This window comes from Micromys minutus (assembly GCF_963924665.1).
Source record: "Micromys minutus genome assembly, chromosome: 31".
Lineage (NCBI taxonomy): Eukaryota > Metazoa > Chordata > Mammalia > Rodentia > Muridae > Micromys > Micromys minutus.
In genome coordinates, this window is record NC_137966.1 from 4,129,957 (window position 1) to 4,146,910 (window position 16,954).

The 16,954-nt window shown below is 36.1% G+C and overlaps 1 protein-coding gene across 4 annotated transcripts in view; it reads left to right on the plus strand.

The window, feature by feature from the left end:
- The window catches only part of GABRG2 (gamma-aminobutyric acid type A receptor subunit gamma2), a gene marked incomplete at both ends in the record, with an annotated part of 78,091 nt that extends 63,495 nt beyond the window's left edge, over nt 1-14,596 (plus strand). For 2 of the 4 annotated variants that reach the window (XM_080942226.1, XM_080942227.1), the window contains 4 exons: nt 6,082-6,234; nt 10,566-10,771; nt 12,964-12,987; nt 14,321-14,596. In XM_080942226.1, the coding sequence (XP_080798352.1) occupies nt 6,082-6,234; nt 10,566-10,771; nt 12,964-12,987; nt 14,321-14,596 (659 nt within the window). Of the gene's footprint in view, nt 1-6,048; nt 6,235-10,565; nt 10,772-12,963; nt 12,988-14,320 lie in introns of all 4 variants that reach the window. The other 2 variants (XM_080942225.1, XM_080942228.1) reach the window with 2 other exon arrangements.
- Between the last annotated feature and the right edge of the window lie 2,358 nt (nt 14,597-16,954).

Here is a 16,954-nt window from a genome sequence, read left to right on the forward strand (position 1 = left end):
AAGGGAAATAGAAACATTGGTTTTGTCACTGGAAGGCTCATTGGTATCATTTGTCACTCATTCTCTATGTGCTAAAGATGTTCATGGTTTAGCTGAAATCCTGATTGTAATAGTCAGAACGGCTAGATGGACAAACTAGCTTTTCTGTTAATATCCTGAAGCAAGTCTTTAGAAGAAACAGCTTTGATGTAGTTGAGGTTGGGCCAAGCAGGGAACTGGAATGGAAGGTCCCAGAATCTTAGCATCCCAGAGCATAAATATTGCCAGGGCTGTCTTTCTCCTCTTCCATTCTATATATACAAACCTTAAAGGCAATATGTAACTCTGTAAAGACCTTTGCATGGAACATAAAGAGTGTACAGATCAATTAAGGAAGATCAATAAAGAACAAAAACTGTCTTTCTTTGAAGGTTAGTTTGATCACATAATCAAACAATAATATAAATTTTCATTCATGCCACCATAAAGAATGGTATGTAATAATAATTCATGAGAATTTACATCCAATGAGAGTTATTGGTTGTATATAAACCATTAAGTCTCAGCTGGTCCCAGATATATATTATCATTAACATCAGAATACAAACATCAAGAAGACCCACAAATGCAACAATCTGGATGTTGTAGAGGTTTTTACTCTGTCTGTATGTATGTCTCTGTATGTGTCTCTCCTCTCTCTCTCTCTCTCTCTCTCTCTCTCTCTCTCTCTCTCTCTCTCTCTCTCATGTGTGTGTGTGTGTGTGTGTGTGTGTGTGTGTGTGTGTGTGTGTGTGATTCTGGTTGTTCATCCATGTTCAGAAGGTTGAACTGAATAGAGGAGTGAGAGACTATCTAGGAAAGAGGTGATGCAAAGGAGAACAAAGGTTGAGAAGTTACTAAGAAATATTTAAGTACATTAAGTATCTAGAATTTGGAGAGCACAAAAGGAATTACCAAGAAATACTTGGCTTAAAATCAAGTTATACATTTGAGAAATGCAGATCTATGAAAGGTTTCTTTCTCCAACAACTGTTGGGAATTCTGTATTATATATTAAAGATATTAGTCTTGTAATCTTATTTATTTGGGAAATAATCTATTCACGGTTGTCCTTTTGCCTTTCACAAAAAAAATATGGAATTCATTATAATTAGAAGTTCTCAATTTAAGTGATACACTTTTATATTTCTTCTTGTTCCCTATAGTTCATGAAGCATCTGCAGTGTTTTCTACATTAGGTTATAAAGTTAGTTGATTTCATCTGGGTGTTATGAGATAACCTAATTTTCTCTGTGTTGCATTTATATTTCCTTCTGAGTTTGTATATGAAGTCTGTATGGAGTTTGTGTGTTCGGGAGAAGGGCAGATTTAATATTGGGAAACAATTTTATCTAATGAAAGCTAGTCAACCAGCTCTCCTGCTATGGAGGGCGTCCTCCAAATTAATGCAGAAGGAGATGATAAAAGCAGGCTGAGTGCTTCGTCTCCTAACATCTGTTGCTGGCTTCTAGACACTTAGGTTCATATAACCCACCTAAAGTAGTACCAACTGTAACATTATCCAACTTTATTTCCGGTATAGCTACTTGTGCGCTCTTTGCAGAGAAGTGGTGAAAAAGGTCTATAGGTAAGCTAGGCATATGTGAAAGAAAGGTAGAGGAAACCAGTACTTGCTTTCACCATTAACATAGTAGATAAGCTCCGTTCTACTGTGTGTAAGCAGATCAAGCATCGTGAGAAATGAAGAAAGTGAAGGTGTATTTGAAGCTAAGTTTCTTTTTTGCTTTTAGTATTGTGACAAATCATCTAGGACATTTTCATAAAACACATGCCAACTCTTCAACCCAGTGCTTATATAAAGCAAGACCTCACTACTAGTAACCTCAAGGTACCTTCTAATTACCACAGGGCTCTTGGAGAGGCAAATTCTCTCCAGGAAACCATTAGGATTTTCAGAGTAAATGGTTTGGTGTATAAAAGACAATGTCAAATGTAGTAGAATGAATTTAGGCTTATCTGTAACTAGTTTACAAATAAATGGGACCCAAACGAATCTACTTTTCTAACTGCAGGCCTGGCTACCTCCCTTGTGGTGTTTCCCAAATACATGCGGTTTATACATTATATCTCCTCTCATGTTGCCTTCTTCTCATCTCAACATTCTCCCCTCTCTCTCACGTCAATCAAATAACTCGAAAACCCACCCACTTTTGATCCCTCCAATAATTGGCTGTAGCCATTTTTATTGAACCAATAATTTTAAATTAAGGTTTGCACAACAAAAGCTGGTAACTGAGAATTCACCCATGTGCCTAGGTCTTTAGGTACGGAGCATAGCATTATAATACATAGCAACAGACAAAACCTCAACAATTTCCTCCATTTTTGTCTAAATAACAAGACTCTTTTGCTTACAGTGAAAATAACACGTAGTAGGTACAATTATGAAACAATTATGAAAATTATTAGATAAGAGGTACATTATAAAATCCCAGTTTGTCTTTATTTGGAGAAAGTATTCTATTGTGTAACATATCCTGGTGAGTTCAGAGTTCTGTGTGTAAATCAATTTCTATCTTAACATGCATTATCCAACTGAAATTATCTTCAGACCAAGATTATCACCTTAAATCCTGAACAACTTAAGCTTATAGTAAAACAAAGGCGATCTAGTCTTCAACCCCATGACTTTGGTTGACTGACTGTTAACTTACCTTACTTAATTAATCTAAAGAGTTTATAATAGCAGGTACTGAAAGGTCTGGGGTTAATCCTTGTATGTTAACTGAGCTGAATAGGTATTATAGTTCTACAAGAGTTGAAGCATAAAATAATTATGGTGCAACAGAATTAAATCTAAAATCTTGTACCAATGTATACAAAGATTTGTACCAGTAAAAACCTTAAAACTGTATAAACATACAAAATTCTGTACCAGTGTAGGAAAGTACAACCTCACTTTGCATTGAAATATACCGATCTTTATCAATGTAAGATTAAGCATGTAAATGTTCTTGACCTTAAGAATAATTTACCCCATTTGTTAAATTTCTTATAATATTTCTATATCATTTACTCTTCTTTTCAACCCCTTTTTCCTTACCCAAAGCATGAAGAAAGATAGAGAAAGGTCAAGGTAAATAACCCCTCTATTTAGTTTCCTACCTCTCCAAGACCATAACTATTTGTGATCATCCCATAAACTCAAAACATATCTGTAACTTATAAAAGACCCAGAAGTATCCACCCCAACTTAAGGGATGACAGTCTTCTTATAATTGCTTCTTTATCATTCAAGACAAAAAAAAAATATGGGGGGGGGGGCAAGAATTTTAGAAAAATGGTCAGTTTTAAGAAAGCTAGCCATAGCATGTGTTGTCTCATCTCTGTGTGCTGAGAACGTGCAGGCTTAAATGAAGTCCCAACTGGAACAGTCTATGAGTCTGGACCAAGTGAGCTAGCTGTTTTGAAGTTGTCCTGGAAGCAAATTTTTTGAAGAAAAGCTTTGATGCACTTGACGTAGGATCAAGGCAGGGAGCTGGAACCCCCAATAATGCATGTGAAACATACATCTTTTCTTTCCCGTTGTAACAAATGTAAAATCTCCCTTTCAACATAAGACATCTTTTTGCTTCTTATTCTTTTAATTAGGGTGTTTATAGACTATTCCAATTCAGCACTCCTTTCTAAATTCCAGGGCATCTTAGCACTTGTGCGATTTGTCTCATTGGCTTTGGTCAAACACTATCTACAGAATTCCAATGCTTTCCTATGACTGTTTATAGCCATAGGTAAACAGTAACCAGAGCCTCATTCTTCACTGACATTGAGGCTCTGCCTCCTCAAACCAGTCATAGGAAACTCTCTTTAAAAAATAAGAAAAAAGATTAACGTTGTATTTATTAATTCAAATTTTATGTTTTGTGCCCTTAACTATAGAATGCATCTCTCCATTGTAAGTATAAATAGAGATTGGGTTGATCTACCAAGTATCATGACTTTAAGTATTACATGTCTGGACTTATCAGTGGTACAGACAGAAGTGTCATCATCATGGACTTGCTTAGCATTTAACCTTTGGGTCTTGGAGAAATCACTGATGCAGCACTTTAAGAGGATTAGATTCTCTGGGCTCCTCAGCATAAGAGGTATTAAGCATAGAAAATGTGATGTGGTCTTGGTGATAAGGCAGGTATCCTGCTGTCTCTCTGAAGCTATTTGCTTTTAAGTTGCTTGGTCTGGGTTTTGCATCCATAATCCACTGCTAGAAAAGGTGTAGGGTTTGCAAACAGAAATGAAGGTGTTCAGGAGCCATGAATTTATAGCAGAGGTTGGTAGATAGGAAAACTGGGAGAGGCTAGACCCTTTAGGGAGATGGGGAATCAAACCAAGATTAGAATCTTGCTAATGCTCAACAAATTTAAAGTTTACTTTTTAGGAGTCAAACCATGAATGTAAAAGTGTAGTCTCTTGCTTGCTCACAGAATACAAAAATAGTTACTAAAATTGAAGTGGTTGAAATTCTTTATTTTGAAGGTACAGTTGATAGATGAAACATGTTGTATCTTGTAATTTTGAAAGCTACAGTAGTTTGTTTTATAGGAATATTATAAGCTGGTGACAGTGGCTTGGCAAGTGATTTATTTATGTTCACTGTACAAAGATATTGACTTTAGATTACCTTAAGTATGTTATTCTCATGAACAGCTGTATGGCTATTCTTTAATTTCTCAGAGATTTTATAGATACATTTCTTGAATTTTTATATGAATTCATACACAGGAGATTTTTTATTTGGTTTGGTTTATTTTTGTTTGCTTGCTTGCTTGTTTGTTGGTTGGAGATAGGGCTTTACTGTATAACACAGGCTGATGGGAACTCACTCTGTTCCAGACTGCTATAAGGACTGATTTGGCTATGATCCTTCTTCATGCTGGGATTATAGAAAAGTTCCCTAACATATTAAAAATAATAAACTGGTTTAAAAGTACAAAGTCAACTAATGGCAAGGAACTCACAAATACAAACACTACATGCTGAGAGTAAAGTAGTCCCTCAAGCACACACTTGCACCATCTCAGGGTCTACATGTCCAGTGGACTTCTGTTCCATTAGAATCGCCATTCAGAAGTAATGGATCTTTATTTCAGTTCTACAGTTTCATTATCACTTACATGTATTCACTGAATTACCTAAGACACGAGGTAAAGAAGTACTATAATACTCAAAACTAGAAAGTAAGGGAGCTGTATACATGCTTTCATGTTTCATAGCACCTTTTCCCGAATTCCATTCTTTCTCAGCTCTGAACACTACCCTTTGTTAGTCTAAATGTCATACTGTATCCTTTTAAACCCAAATGTTTCAAACTGTGCTTCTTGAACCTTAAAATACTCATTGTAACTTTTTGAATGTATCATCAGATATTAGGACTGCCCATTTTCTCTCCAGCACTGTGCTAAGTACCAACTGTGTGGTTGAGGAGAGAAGGGGCACCATCCCAGGGACTGATGCGTGCCCATAAAATCAGATGATAGCAATGTCGGCAGCACTCAAATGAAAGCTAGGCATGGGGGAATGCAGTTGCTGTGCAGCTACCATATGATTCAGTGAAATCACAAGTAAATATCTCATTGTAGGAAAGGGACTATACATTTTAAGTAAAGCATTATTTCGTAAGTCTTGATCACCAAGACACTCTCCAGGGGTCTCTATAGTTAGAAGTAATATGGGGAAATTGTTACTGAGTGTGCACTACATGGCCCATCAGCAAGGCTTAGTGCCTAGAGGACATCCTTCCACACACACCAAAGAAAACCTTATACATTGTTGCTACATATTGGAAGTCAGAATTCAGAATCATCCAGAAGAAGAAATACTTTTATGATTCAAAAATACTTTCTTTTCTCTCGGAAAGTACCATCCCTGCTGGAAGAGTTAGGTTTCATCACAGGCTGGATTATATTTCATATCTTTGATATTGCTTTTTTTCTCCAAGTAGTTAGAAAAGAGCTTTCAGGTTAGCACTTATGTATAGTCTGAGATTAACTGTATTGAACATATTCACAGTATATTTCCATAGTTCTGTCTGTTCTTTTGCAGGTGACTATGTGGTGATGTCTGTGTACTTTGATCTGAGCAGAAGAATGGGGTACTTTACCATCCAGACCTACATTCCCTGCACACTCATTGTGGTTCTGTCCTGGGTGTCCTTCTGGATCAATAAGGATGCTGTTCCTGCCAGAACATCTTTAGGTGAGAGGTATTTCGAGGTGCTATGGTCACTCAAGATGAGTACCCAAAAGAAGTGGTCTTTATTTTTCCTTTAAGGTAGGATTGCTCTGAATTCAAAGTTAAAATGAAAATCTGTGTTTTATTATTTTTTTAAAGACAGTCAATATGATTATCAATCACCAATCTATCTATCTACTCTATTCTATTTAAAGTATAGTACTTCTATAGTTTTACCTTTTTAGTTGGCATAGGTTATCTTTAGTATAATTAATAACAAAATTAAAATAATTAAAACAAAACAAAATCTTAATTTCAAGAGAACTGTGTGTTTTTTGCCCACACTGCTGTCTAGCCTTGCCATACCTATTCATGACAAATGACCACATATATTCTTCCTCAATTACTTGCTTAGCCTTGGCAGAGAAGTTTGAGATTTGACAAGGTAGAAGTATGAGTATCTTGGGAAGAGAAGAACAATGAATCGGGCAGAGTTGTTTTTTAGTATCAACTGTTCCCCTTTTCCTACCATACCACACTTAGTTAATTGCATCACAAATAATTAGTGTGATAATATTAGGCCAATTGTCACTTTCCAGAAAGCTATCTAAATGATTAGTAAGAGATAAACACTTATTGACAAGTCTAGGCAATAGAATCATTTTGTGAGATTTTTACTTTAGTAGTATTTTAGATACGGTAATCCCTGTCTTAGAGTTTCATCTTTTGCTAACTGGAAGAATTAGACGTCTACAGACCCAGGCAAGGATGACTCACACGGATATTATAGTCTCTATCCACAGACTTAATATAAAACCTCAGCCTCTTCATTAGCTATGTGCAACCTAGTGACACAGGCCTTGCTAACTTCTTGGTGGGGAAAGGAGTACAAGACCATAGATTATAAAGTCCAGTAATTTAAATTCTCAGCCATATACAGAAGAGGGGTGTACAATAAACTGCATTCTCTCTAATCCATGTTTTCCTCACAGGAGAAACATTCCTGATTTATAACTTGCAGGTTTTTTATTGGTATAAAATATTTTAAGCAAAGCACATTGAGCAGAGGAATGCTTCAAAGATGGTAGTGACTTATCATTTCTGACAAAATGATCTGTACCAGGTTATTAAACTGAGGGCAGAAGTGATTACTGAGAAAAAGACATTTGCATATCTGTCCTTTTCCAAACCCAATTTAGTTTCCCATCTGTTTCAAAATGAAGTTATTTTGATGGTCTGATATATGCAGTACTTTGTGTTACAATCCTATTCAACAATTCAAATATCCTGTCTAGTGCCACATACTGAAACAAATTCCAAATGTGTTCAGCAAAAAACTGAGAGAGGTTCTTTTTTCAGTGTGACACCATCTCTCAGAAGAAACAGGAGATGGTGCTCATCCCTGGCACAGAGCTTCCAACGTGCTGCTGCAGCAGTAATTATTCAGTGAAAATTTTATGTTTATGAGCAGATATAACAAATGTACTGATATATCCCAAAGAAATCATATTCCCCAAATTATTTTTTTTTAAAAACTTCAATCAGTCTTTCCTTTAGAAGGCTCAATTCTTTTGACCGATATATCTTTGATGACCATGTAACAAAATCATTTCAACTACTCAGAAACAAGTATTCTCAAAGGACAAACCATTTGAAAAGAAATTATCAGAATGTGTTGGTGGAAGTACCTTAATAAGGCAGGAAGCAGGTTCTCTTTTGATGGTGTATTGATCACGGATGCCCAGTGTTTCTAGTGCAGATTTTTTTAAATTCATTTTTGCTTTGCAATTATCATATGAAGAGGTTGTAATAATGGAAATTATTATATTTTAGACCTGATATAAAGAAGTTAATGTGGTGAATGTTAAGGAATTTCCATTAAGTCACACAGTAAGTTTGTAACAGACGTGCAACTTGGAAAGTTAGATATGGGTTTGCCCTGGGTGTGAGGATTTGCTGAATTCTATTTCTCACTCAGTTCTCTCTCTTTCCCTCCCCCCCACACCCATTGGATATTTTCTTTACTTACATTTCAAATGTTTTTCCCTTTTCTGGTTTCCCATCTGGATTCATTCTGTCTCACCCAGACTCCTCTGCCCACCTCCCTGCCCTGGCATCCCCTACACTGGAGCATTGAGACTTCACAGTGCCAATGGCCTCTTCTCCCCTTTGATGCCTGATAAGATCATCCTATTTCTCAGTTCTTTAGGCAGTGCTTAATTTTTTATTTAAATATTCTATGTATTTGCATTTCAAATGTTATCCCCTCCCCCTTTCATATTCCCTCCTTACTTCCATAAAGATGCTCCCACTCCCAACCACCCACTCCCACCTCACAGACCTGGCATTCTCCTACACAGGGGAAACATGCCATCACTAGATCAAAAGTCTTTCCTCTCAATGAGGTCAGACAAGGCCATCCTCTTCTACATATGCAAATCGAGCCATGGGTCCCTCTATGTGTACTTATTGGTTAGTAGTCCAGTTTTGTTTCTGTTTATTTATTTTTTGAGTATAGACTTTTCTAGTAGAAATCTGATAATATTTGAAGTTCTTCAGTTTCTGTAGTTATATCTCCATTTTCATTTCTGATTTTGTTAATTTGAATGTGGTCTCTATGCACTCTGGTTTATCTGGCTAAGGGTTTATCTATCTAAATGTAGCTATACCTTTCTATCAGTAAGAATGCTTGGGAAGTACAGGTAACTAATTCCCATGAATGAAGCATTTTACCTCAAGCCTAGCCCAGGTCTTAGGCTTTTGTGTTTTTAACAGGCAAGTGTGGTATTATTTTTAAAAGAGATTTAAACAGACAAGTCTTCCATTACTTTTTAAGACATGTCAGCATATCTGGGAAACTCCATGATCTTTCCAGGGTTTTATTGTCTTTAACATCTGCAGAGCATGCAAAGCTGACTTGTACAATAGCAGAGGCCCTAATAGTAGTGAGAGATATGGACCTATTTCTGATGACATATTTCTGGGTCTTGTAATACATGAATGTGGCTTAGTGCTTAGCTGATGGCTAGTAAAAGTCAATCAACATTGTGAGGGTCAGTGCACAGCAAGATGAAAACATCTGTTTAGATTTTTCACTCAAGTATTCTATGGTAAAACAGCATCCTTGAGAAACTCACTTCATACCCAAACTGGAGTAATTAGGGAACGTTGTGTATCTTACTTATTTTGTGAAGGTAATATCAATTTGATTTGTATGGTGATTAAAACTGGGTTTCAAAATTGCTTCATTACCTAAGCGGTGGTTTGTGGGTCAGGTAAAACCATGATTGTTCTCTTAAGGTCATCCCTTTTTCTTTTGCTGTGACCCACCAAGAAGAAACATGGAACTATGATAAAACAATTCCTCAAGCAACACAATGCATAGCCAGGATGGACTTTCTTGAGGCCTTAAATAACATCTCCCTTCTTTGTTAGATCAGTACTTAGGTATCAGAATGAGTTTTGAACTAAGGCAGGGTCTTCTAAAATGAGCTCATCTTTAGTTTCCACCAAAAATAGTTACAGTTTTACATTTTCAATGTTCAAGTAGAGATTCGGTCCTGATTGTGGAAATAAAAGCCCAGCTTCCACACCAGCTTTAAAGGTCTCTGTGAAAAATATAAGAGGCAATTAGGTACAATTAAAGAGTTCAGTTTGAATTAATGTGTACCCAACCTAATTAGTTTCTTTTAGCATAGGAAGTAGATCATTTCCAAGGTAACAACACAAATATCTCACCATACTTGAGACTTTACTAGATGTCAGCACTCTGGGTAGCCAGTTTTCTACTAGAGTAGCAAGTAGATAAAATAAATTAATGTGAGTAGAAGCAAGATTTATTTTGGTTCAAAGTTTCAAAGGTTTCAGAACATCTCCAATGCCCTAACTTCATGCTCCATGTCCCAAAAGCATCAAAACGAAGAATTTTACCACATGAACGACAGTCCAGATTCTCAAAACAACATTAATGCATTATGTAATTCTCACAAAACTTTGTAAAAGTAGACACTGTTTTCCCATAAATCAACCCTAAACATAAACCCGGAAAAACCAATAAGATCCCTAGGAAAATCCCCTACCAACAGCTGTGGTGGAGATGCCGAGAACCACATCACTTTCCAAATCCAGATGATTGAAATAGCTTCCAATGTCCTGGAATTTCAGTCTACATATTTTCCTGTATTTACAAATGCATATAAAATTTAAAATGTAGTCTAGTGTAAAGCAATTGATTCCAAGCTACCCACATTTTCATTGCCTCTCTACCCTACAGGAGTGTGGATAGATTACATTCTTCTTGTGGTTGGGGTATCACTGATGCCACCATGTGATTTATTTCATTGTGCTTTCTGTAGGAATCACTACTGTCCTGACCATGACTACTCTCAGCACCATAGCTCGGAAATCTCTGCCCAAGGTCTCCTACGTCACAGCAATGGATCTCTTTGTATCCGTTTGTTTCATCTTTGTGTTTTCTGCTTTGGTGGAGTATGGCACCCTGCATTACTTTGTCAGCAACCGCAAACCAAGCAAAGACAAAGACAAAAAGAAGAAAAACCCTGTATGTATCATTTTCTGTTGGGACAACTGAAATCCTCATGAGGACAGGTCATTGGGTTTGATGTGGCTAGCTCATATGCACTCTGAGGCTCAGTACTTTGAGCTCCATGATGAAAAGAAAGTAAGTTAGCTTTCAGATAGTACATAAAAGTTTAGCTATGATCACTATTTAGATCAGAGTTTCAAGATACCCTAAGTCTAACTCTTTATGCTAATGTAATTACCCATTGTCTTCAATGTGTGTGTGGGGGGGGCATGTAACAATATTCAGATATGCATATATGTTTGCGTTATTATTCTATATGTCAAGAACTTTGGTCTTTCTGACCAATTTGTTCTAATATTTTTACATAACTATTTTTAATTAAAATCTACATCAAAGGAATTACAAACTCTTTGCTCTTATATTAGTTTATTAAGGCATACTGATTTATAAATAACTTAATGTGTTCCATACATGAGTGTAGGGGTGAGTACGTGTTTATGTGTGTCTGTGCATGTTCATGTATGTGTGCGTGTGTGTTCATATGTGTTTCTGTCTTTATGCAGGTATATTTTAGTACTAAATTTTACTACTAAAATACTTCTACTCATTATATCCGTGCATAGACTGTTTTGTCTTCAAAACAAATGAGTTGAGATTGTATGGGCCTTCTTGTCTCTGCTCTCTCATGTAAAATAATATGAATATCTTTAAAACAAATGTCAAATAAGAGTCTATAAAAATTTATGAGGAAGATCAATAAACCAACGAAATATAAAACCATGATCAAAGGTCACATGAGGATTCATAGCCGTGATGGATGGCAAAGGAATTTGACAAGCTGATATTTTTTAATTTTTGTTTTTTTTTTTTTAATTTTTGGTAACTGCTTGGTTTGGAGACAGGTAAGATGACTTCTGATTGTACTAAACCTTAAAACGAGAGAATGAGGAAGAAGTTAAATTTTTAGAGCCTTTGCCTTTTACTGGGAGTGTTGAAGAGGGCATGCAGATATGTTTATGCTTATCTACCTGGGCCTCATGTCTCAGTTACAGGAGTCCCATGACAGTAAAATCTTCTCTCCTTTTGAGAAGGTGACAGGGGTAATGGCCTTACCTTCCTGATTGACACCCCCTTTCCTGGATTTCTGCTCCAAGGCATGAGCAACATCACAGTGGCTACCCATCTGACCATAAACTATAGGGTGGCTATAGAAAACTCTGTTTGCATCTGACAGTTATCCTGATGCTCTTCAGAAATACTGAAGACATTTAACAAATGACGCATTAGTTTGAAAGTAAGACTTGGTTGAAGGTAAATAAAATAGTATTATTATTCCTACTGGTTAATGGAAAAGGGAAATGCTTAAGTTTAATGTCCCAAATGTTGATTTTGCTCTATGTAGTCCTTCCTTTCCCTGTATCTTCTTTGGTCTCTACCTACCTTTCTACTTTTTCATTTTCCTGTTTGATTTTTTTTTTCTTGCTTTAATTTTGTTTCCCAACTTCACCCCTCTTCTTCCTTTCCTAAGTCATTCTCTCTCAAATAAGATGGCTGTGCTGATACTCGTTTGGGATGAGGATGGGAGGCAGGCTTTTAGGCTTTCCTTATCAGTGTGGAAATTGCTACAGAAAGAGAAATTGTTGGATTCTTTGACCTAGGGGCATAGCAATAGGAGAAGAAAAAAAAATGAAAGCAGACAGGAAAAGAGACCAGAGAAAACAGGAGAATGTAATTCCTGGAGAATCTTATTTATTTTCTGTTTTTAAGCCACTGCATTTATTTACTAGAACTAGTGTAGATGGCAAAGGTCTAAAAAGTGGAAAACTTCCTCTTTTGTTTGCTGTCCCCTGCACTCCTCCCTGTCAGGCTTCCTTTTGAAGGATAATTACACAATTCATACTATTTCTCTATGGAGAAGTATTCACTAGGAAGCATCCTTGCAAGGGACATTGGCTTTCATAGCCCTGTTGTGGGGTAATTAGTAAAAGATCTGATTACAAATCACACCTTTTCACTCCCTAACATTAGAGATACAAATTCTGACACAGGCAGAGTCCACCTTCTGTTTATGCTTTCGGTTCATCTTACTGTGTTTTCAAAATGTATTTTTAATTTGTCTTATTTTGTTTCTCTTTCTCTTTTTTTTCCTTTTCCTTTTTTTTAATTAAAAAAAAATGCAATTCTCTTTTCTGTCTACAAATCCAAAGCTTCTTCGGATGTTTTCCTTCAAGGTATACTGTTTTTGGAATGGAAATTTCACTGCATGCAACTGCTGAATTAACTATCAATGCTTCCCATCGGGCTTTATTGTATTTAATGAGTAAGCATTTAAATAAAATACTAGCATCCTAGATGACAGCACACTCAAGGTGCAGAACAGGACATATACATCTAGAGCTGGTTCAGCAACTAGACATAATTTGCACAGGCTTTGATTCTACATTCAGATAGTTATCATAGGTAACAAGGCTTCTCTAAGCCCAAAGTTCATGCTTCATTATGTATAAATGAAAGTTTACATAATTTACATATACTTTAGACATATACATGTACATGTATATACATATATATATATATATATGCACTGATAAAACTAAAATTTAACTCTGTAAAGACTAATTAAAATGAGATTTAAAACCTAATCTTTATATACTTGAGAGCCTTATAGTATTAAAACTGTCTTTACCAGACTGTATGTTAAACTCCCTTTCCTGCCAGGGTGATTTCTGGGCCTATTGGCTCTGGGAAATATTGAAATGAGATTTCTGTTTTCTCTAATAACTGATTTAGACACTAGAGTTTATATTCACACACTTCAAAAAGCTATAAAGAAGCCTTAAATTTTGTTTTAATTTTATTATTGGTCATGCATTGAATCTTAGATTACCTTGTCATTAAACTATTTTGCTAAAAGTAATGACCTTTGTTTGGAATTCTCAATCTCATTCAATGTACATATAAACACTGACAGTTTCAAGTTTCAAGTTGGTGTATGTTACACAAACTACATACTTTTAAACCATAAATTAAACCTCTGTTGCATAACATCAAGGAACCACTGTATTTCTCCATGCATATTAGCATTTGCCACTAAAATTGTTCAATGTAATTGTTAAGTATAATGGGTTCTATTTGCCTATAAGTAAGCATGACATGCAATTTGATTTGAAGGTCAATGCATTTTTATTTTTCTATTTTACTCACTTGCAGTGTCATTAACTAGCTTCATGTAACCGGCTTCACATCTAATAATTAATAGAATGAGATTCCATGTAGTTTGATTTAAATACCTGTACTTTGATTTCTTTTGGCGCTCAGTAGTCTTGCTGTAGCTCTTAGCTTGATGACATTAGTTCCAGCTGCACCGCTTCAGCCCAAACTCCGAAACCCGCAACCGTGCTCTCTTTCTGAGTTCAATTTTACCATCGTAGATCACGATGTCATAAGCAATTTTCGGAGTACTCATTTTCAGAATCACCATCTCATTGATGACACTGTGGGGAATCCGTGTTCTATGGCTCCTGTGTATCTAACTTTGCTCTCTCCTTACCTACCCTGTCTCAGGCCCCTACCATTGATATCCGTCCCAGATCAGCAACCATCCAAATGAATAATGCCACACACCTTCAGGAGAGGGACGAAGAATATGGCTATGAGTGTTTGGATGGCAAGGACTGTGCCAGTTTCTTCTGCTGTTTTGAAGACTGCCGAACAGGAGCCTGGAGACATGGGAGGATACATATTCGCATTGCCAAAATGGACTCCTACGCCCGGATCTTCTTCCCTACCGCCTTTTGCTTGTTCAATCTTGTTTACTGGGTCTCCTATCTTTATCTGTGAGGAGGTATGGGCTTTATTGATAAGGGTCTTATTTGCTGAATCTCACAGAGAGAAAATGTCCCAAGTCCAACAATACTATACCCTATGTGGCCACTGACTGTGTTTCTCTGTCTTAACCTAGTAATACATATGATGTCATACTATCTGTGCCCAACTCTCCTTTGGTTATTGTAATTTGAATTTCAGCGTGCACTGTCTTTCAAACCTGCAAGGCAAAGTAAAGGTAGAACAAGAGCTGTTACACTGAGCAAGATAGCTTCGAACAACAGCAATGGAAGCAGTGAAATCTGCGAGTGTTTAAAGTGGCATTATCAGTTTTTGATTCACGTAGAGTTTATAGTACAAGAGATATAAAGCTGTATGCTATGTTCACTTGGGGTCAAGTTGTGGTAAACTGGAACAAATTAGAATACCTCCCGTATTTGTGAAGAATCACAATAGAAACGCCTAGATTAGAACTCTATTATACCTTTATTCCAAGGTAGGAAGCAAATTTCCTTCATATCATATGTACAGTGATGTAAATATTTCAGTCATGTAGAATGCTTCGGGTTTAATGCATGAATCTCTTTAGAGCCAAAATAAATGAACTCATCTTATCATCATATAGTATTGTCTTTTATTCTTTTCCTTTGAGCTATAAAATAATATATTAATATAATTACAAATATTTGGGCTTGAAATTGGAGGGGGTGCACTACCTTCTCCCTCATGCATGAAAATTCAGGTTTTAAAATTTTGTTTGTCTTGTTCGACATTAAAGCACCTTGAGTACAATTTAGGCTGATTGACATTTGACAGCTCTAAATATTCCCAACTTCATCACTAGCATATAAAGTAAATGTATGTGCTTGTTGATGTTTTTCCTTACTTTGAAGATGTGCATTCTCAACAGAATTTGCTCTCTATCTCAATATCTCCTTCTAGTGATTGTGAATGCCTTGTGGGCAGAGTTCTTGTCCCTTTTTCATTTAGTTCTCAACATCTTGCACTGTGCCTGGCATATAGTCAGTGCTCAATAAATATGGCCGGGAGCAACACTTCCTCCTCTTAGTCTGGTGAATAACTTTTTCTGACCCGGAAAAAGTGATTCATCTTTTCCCATTACTGTTGACATGTGATGCTTCTTCATTTGTAGACATTACCGGAGAATCTAAAGAACTGTAGCTTGTATGTTCTTCTTCAAACATTTGTTTTAGGCAAAGTGTATTTATTTTTAAAATACCTATTTCCTATACCTATGTATGCAATTTATGAATTAGGCATAGAGTTCTTGATTATTCTATTTTTAAGAGAATTAATTATATCTGCTAAAAATTCTGCTTATGAACCTATGAAAGTATGAGAAATATTCATACCTGACTGGTATACAGTATGCTTGGAAACAATGTACTGAAGGTTAAATTAACAGAAACAACATTGAGTAACCTTTGCAGAGGACATAGAGCCTCTGACTTATTTTGTAGGCTCATTTTGCTCCATAGTAATTAAATGGAGTGATTGGCTGACTTCAGACATGATGAGTTGGACCTTAATTGGATTATTCTGAATCCTTATTTTTCTAAAATATGACCCTATGGTCAGTTCTTCTTTAAGGAAAATATTGATTCAAATCAAAGTTAAATCATGGTGTAACTTTGCAGATAATAATACAATAAAGAAAGTGTCTCTGTTAGTAGAAAACCACACAAAGTCATTATAATTCATCTGGATGAATCTTGAAAACATTCAGCTGCTGGTTTTTAAAACCTTTAAAATACCAGTGCTTTAGTATCTAACCTCAAACAGATGTAAATAAATGATTAATTTCTCGTTTTAAAATGTCAAAATAGTCAATGTTGACTCTTTGGGAGAGTTGCTGGCAAATTTAATTTGTGAGAAACAAGGTATTATTGTCAACTTGAAATGTGTTTGCAGTCAGGCCATGGAAATAAAAAAAAATAAAGCTAGCTTTCCAACATGTGTATAACGTTGGCAATATGGCTATATATTATACATTATCCAATTCTTAATCATCAGCTGCTCCCTGTCTGTGTATTTGCAAACCTTTTCACAAGAGAATTGCCTAACATATGGACTTTTACAATAAAAATGCTGCACTCTAATCCACGGTTGCACCTCAGTTGTCTGATTGGAATGTTCTCTGTTTCACTCTCAAGAGTTATCTTCTGTTTCCAATTTCATGTCCATACCCTGAGGTTACTGGTGAACTCTGTTTCCAGCATTCAGCAAGTGAGTCTCTTTGCTATAGTGAGGTGAATAAATGAGATAATCATGTGTTGATAGAGTGAAGGAAAACAAAAGTTAATGACATTAAGAAGGCCCAGACTTATTCCCTACAGGACCTTCTATGTGAAC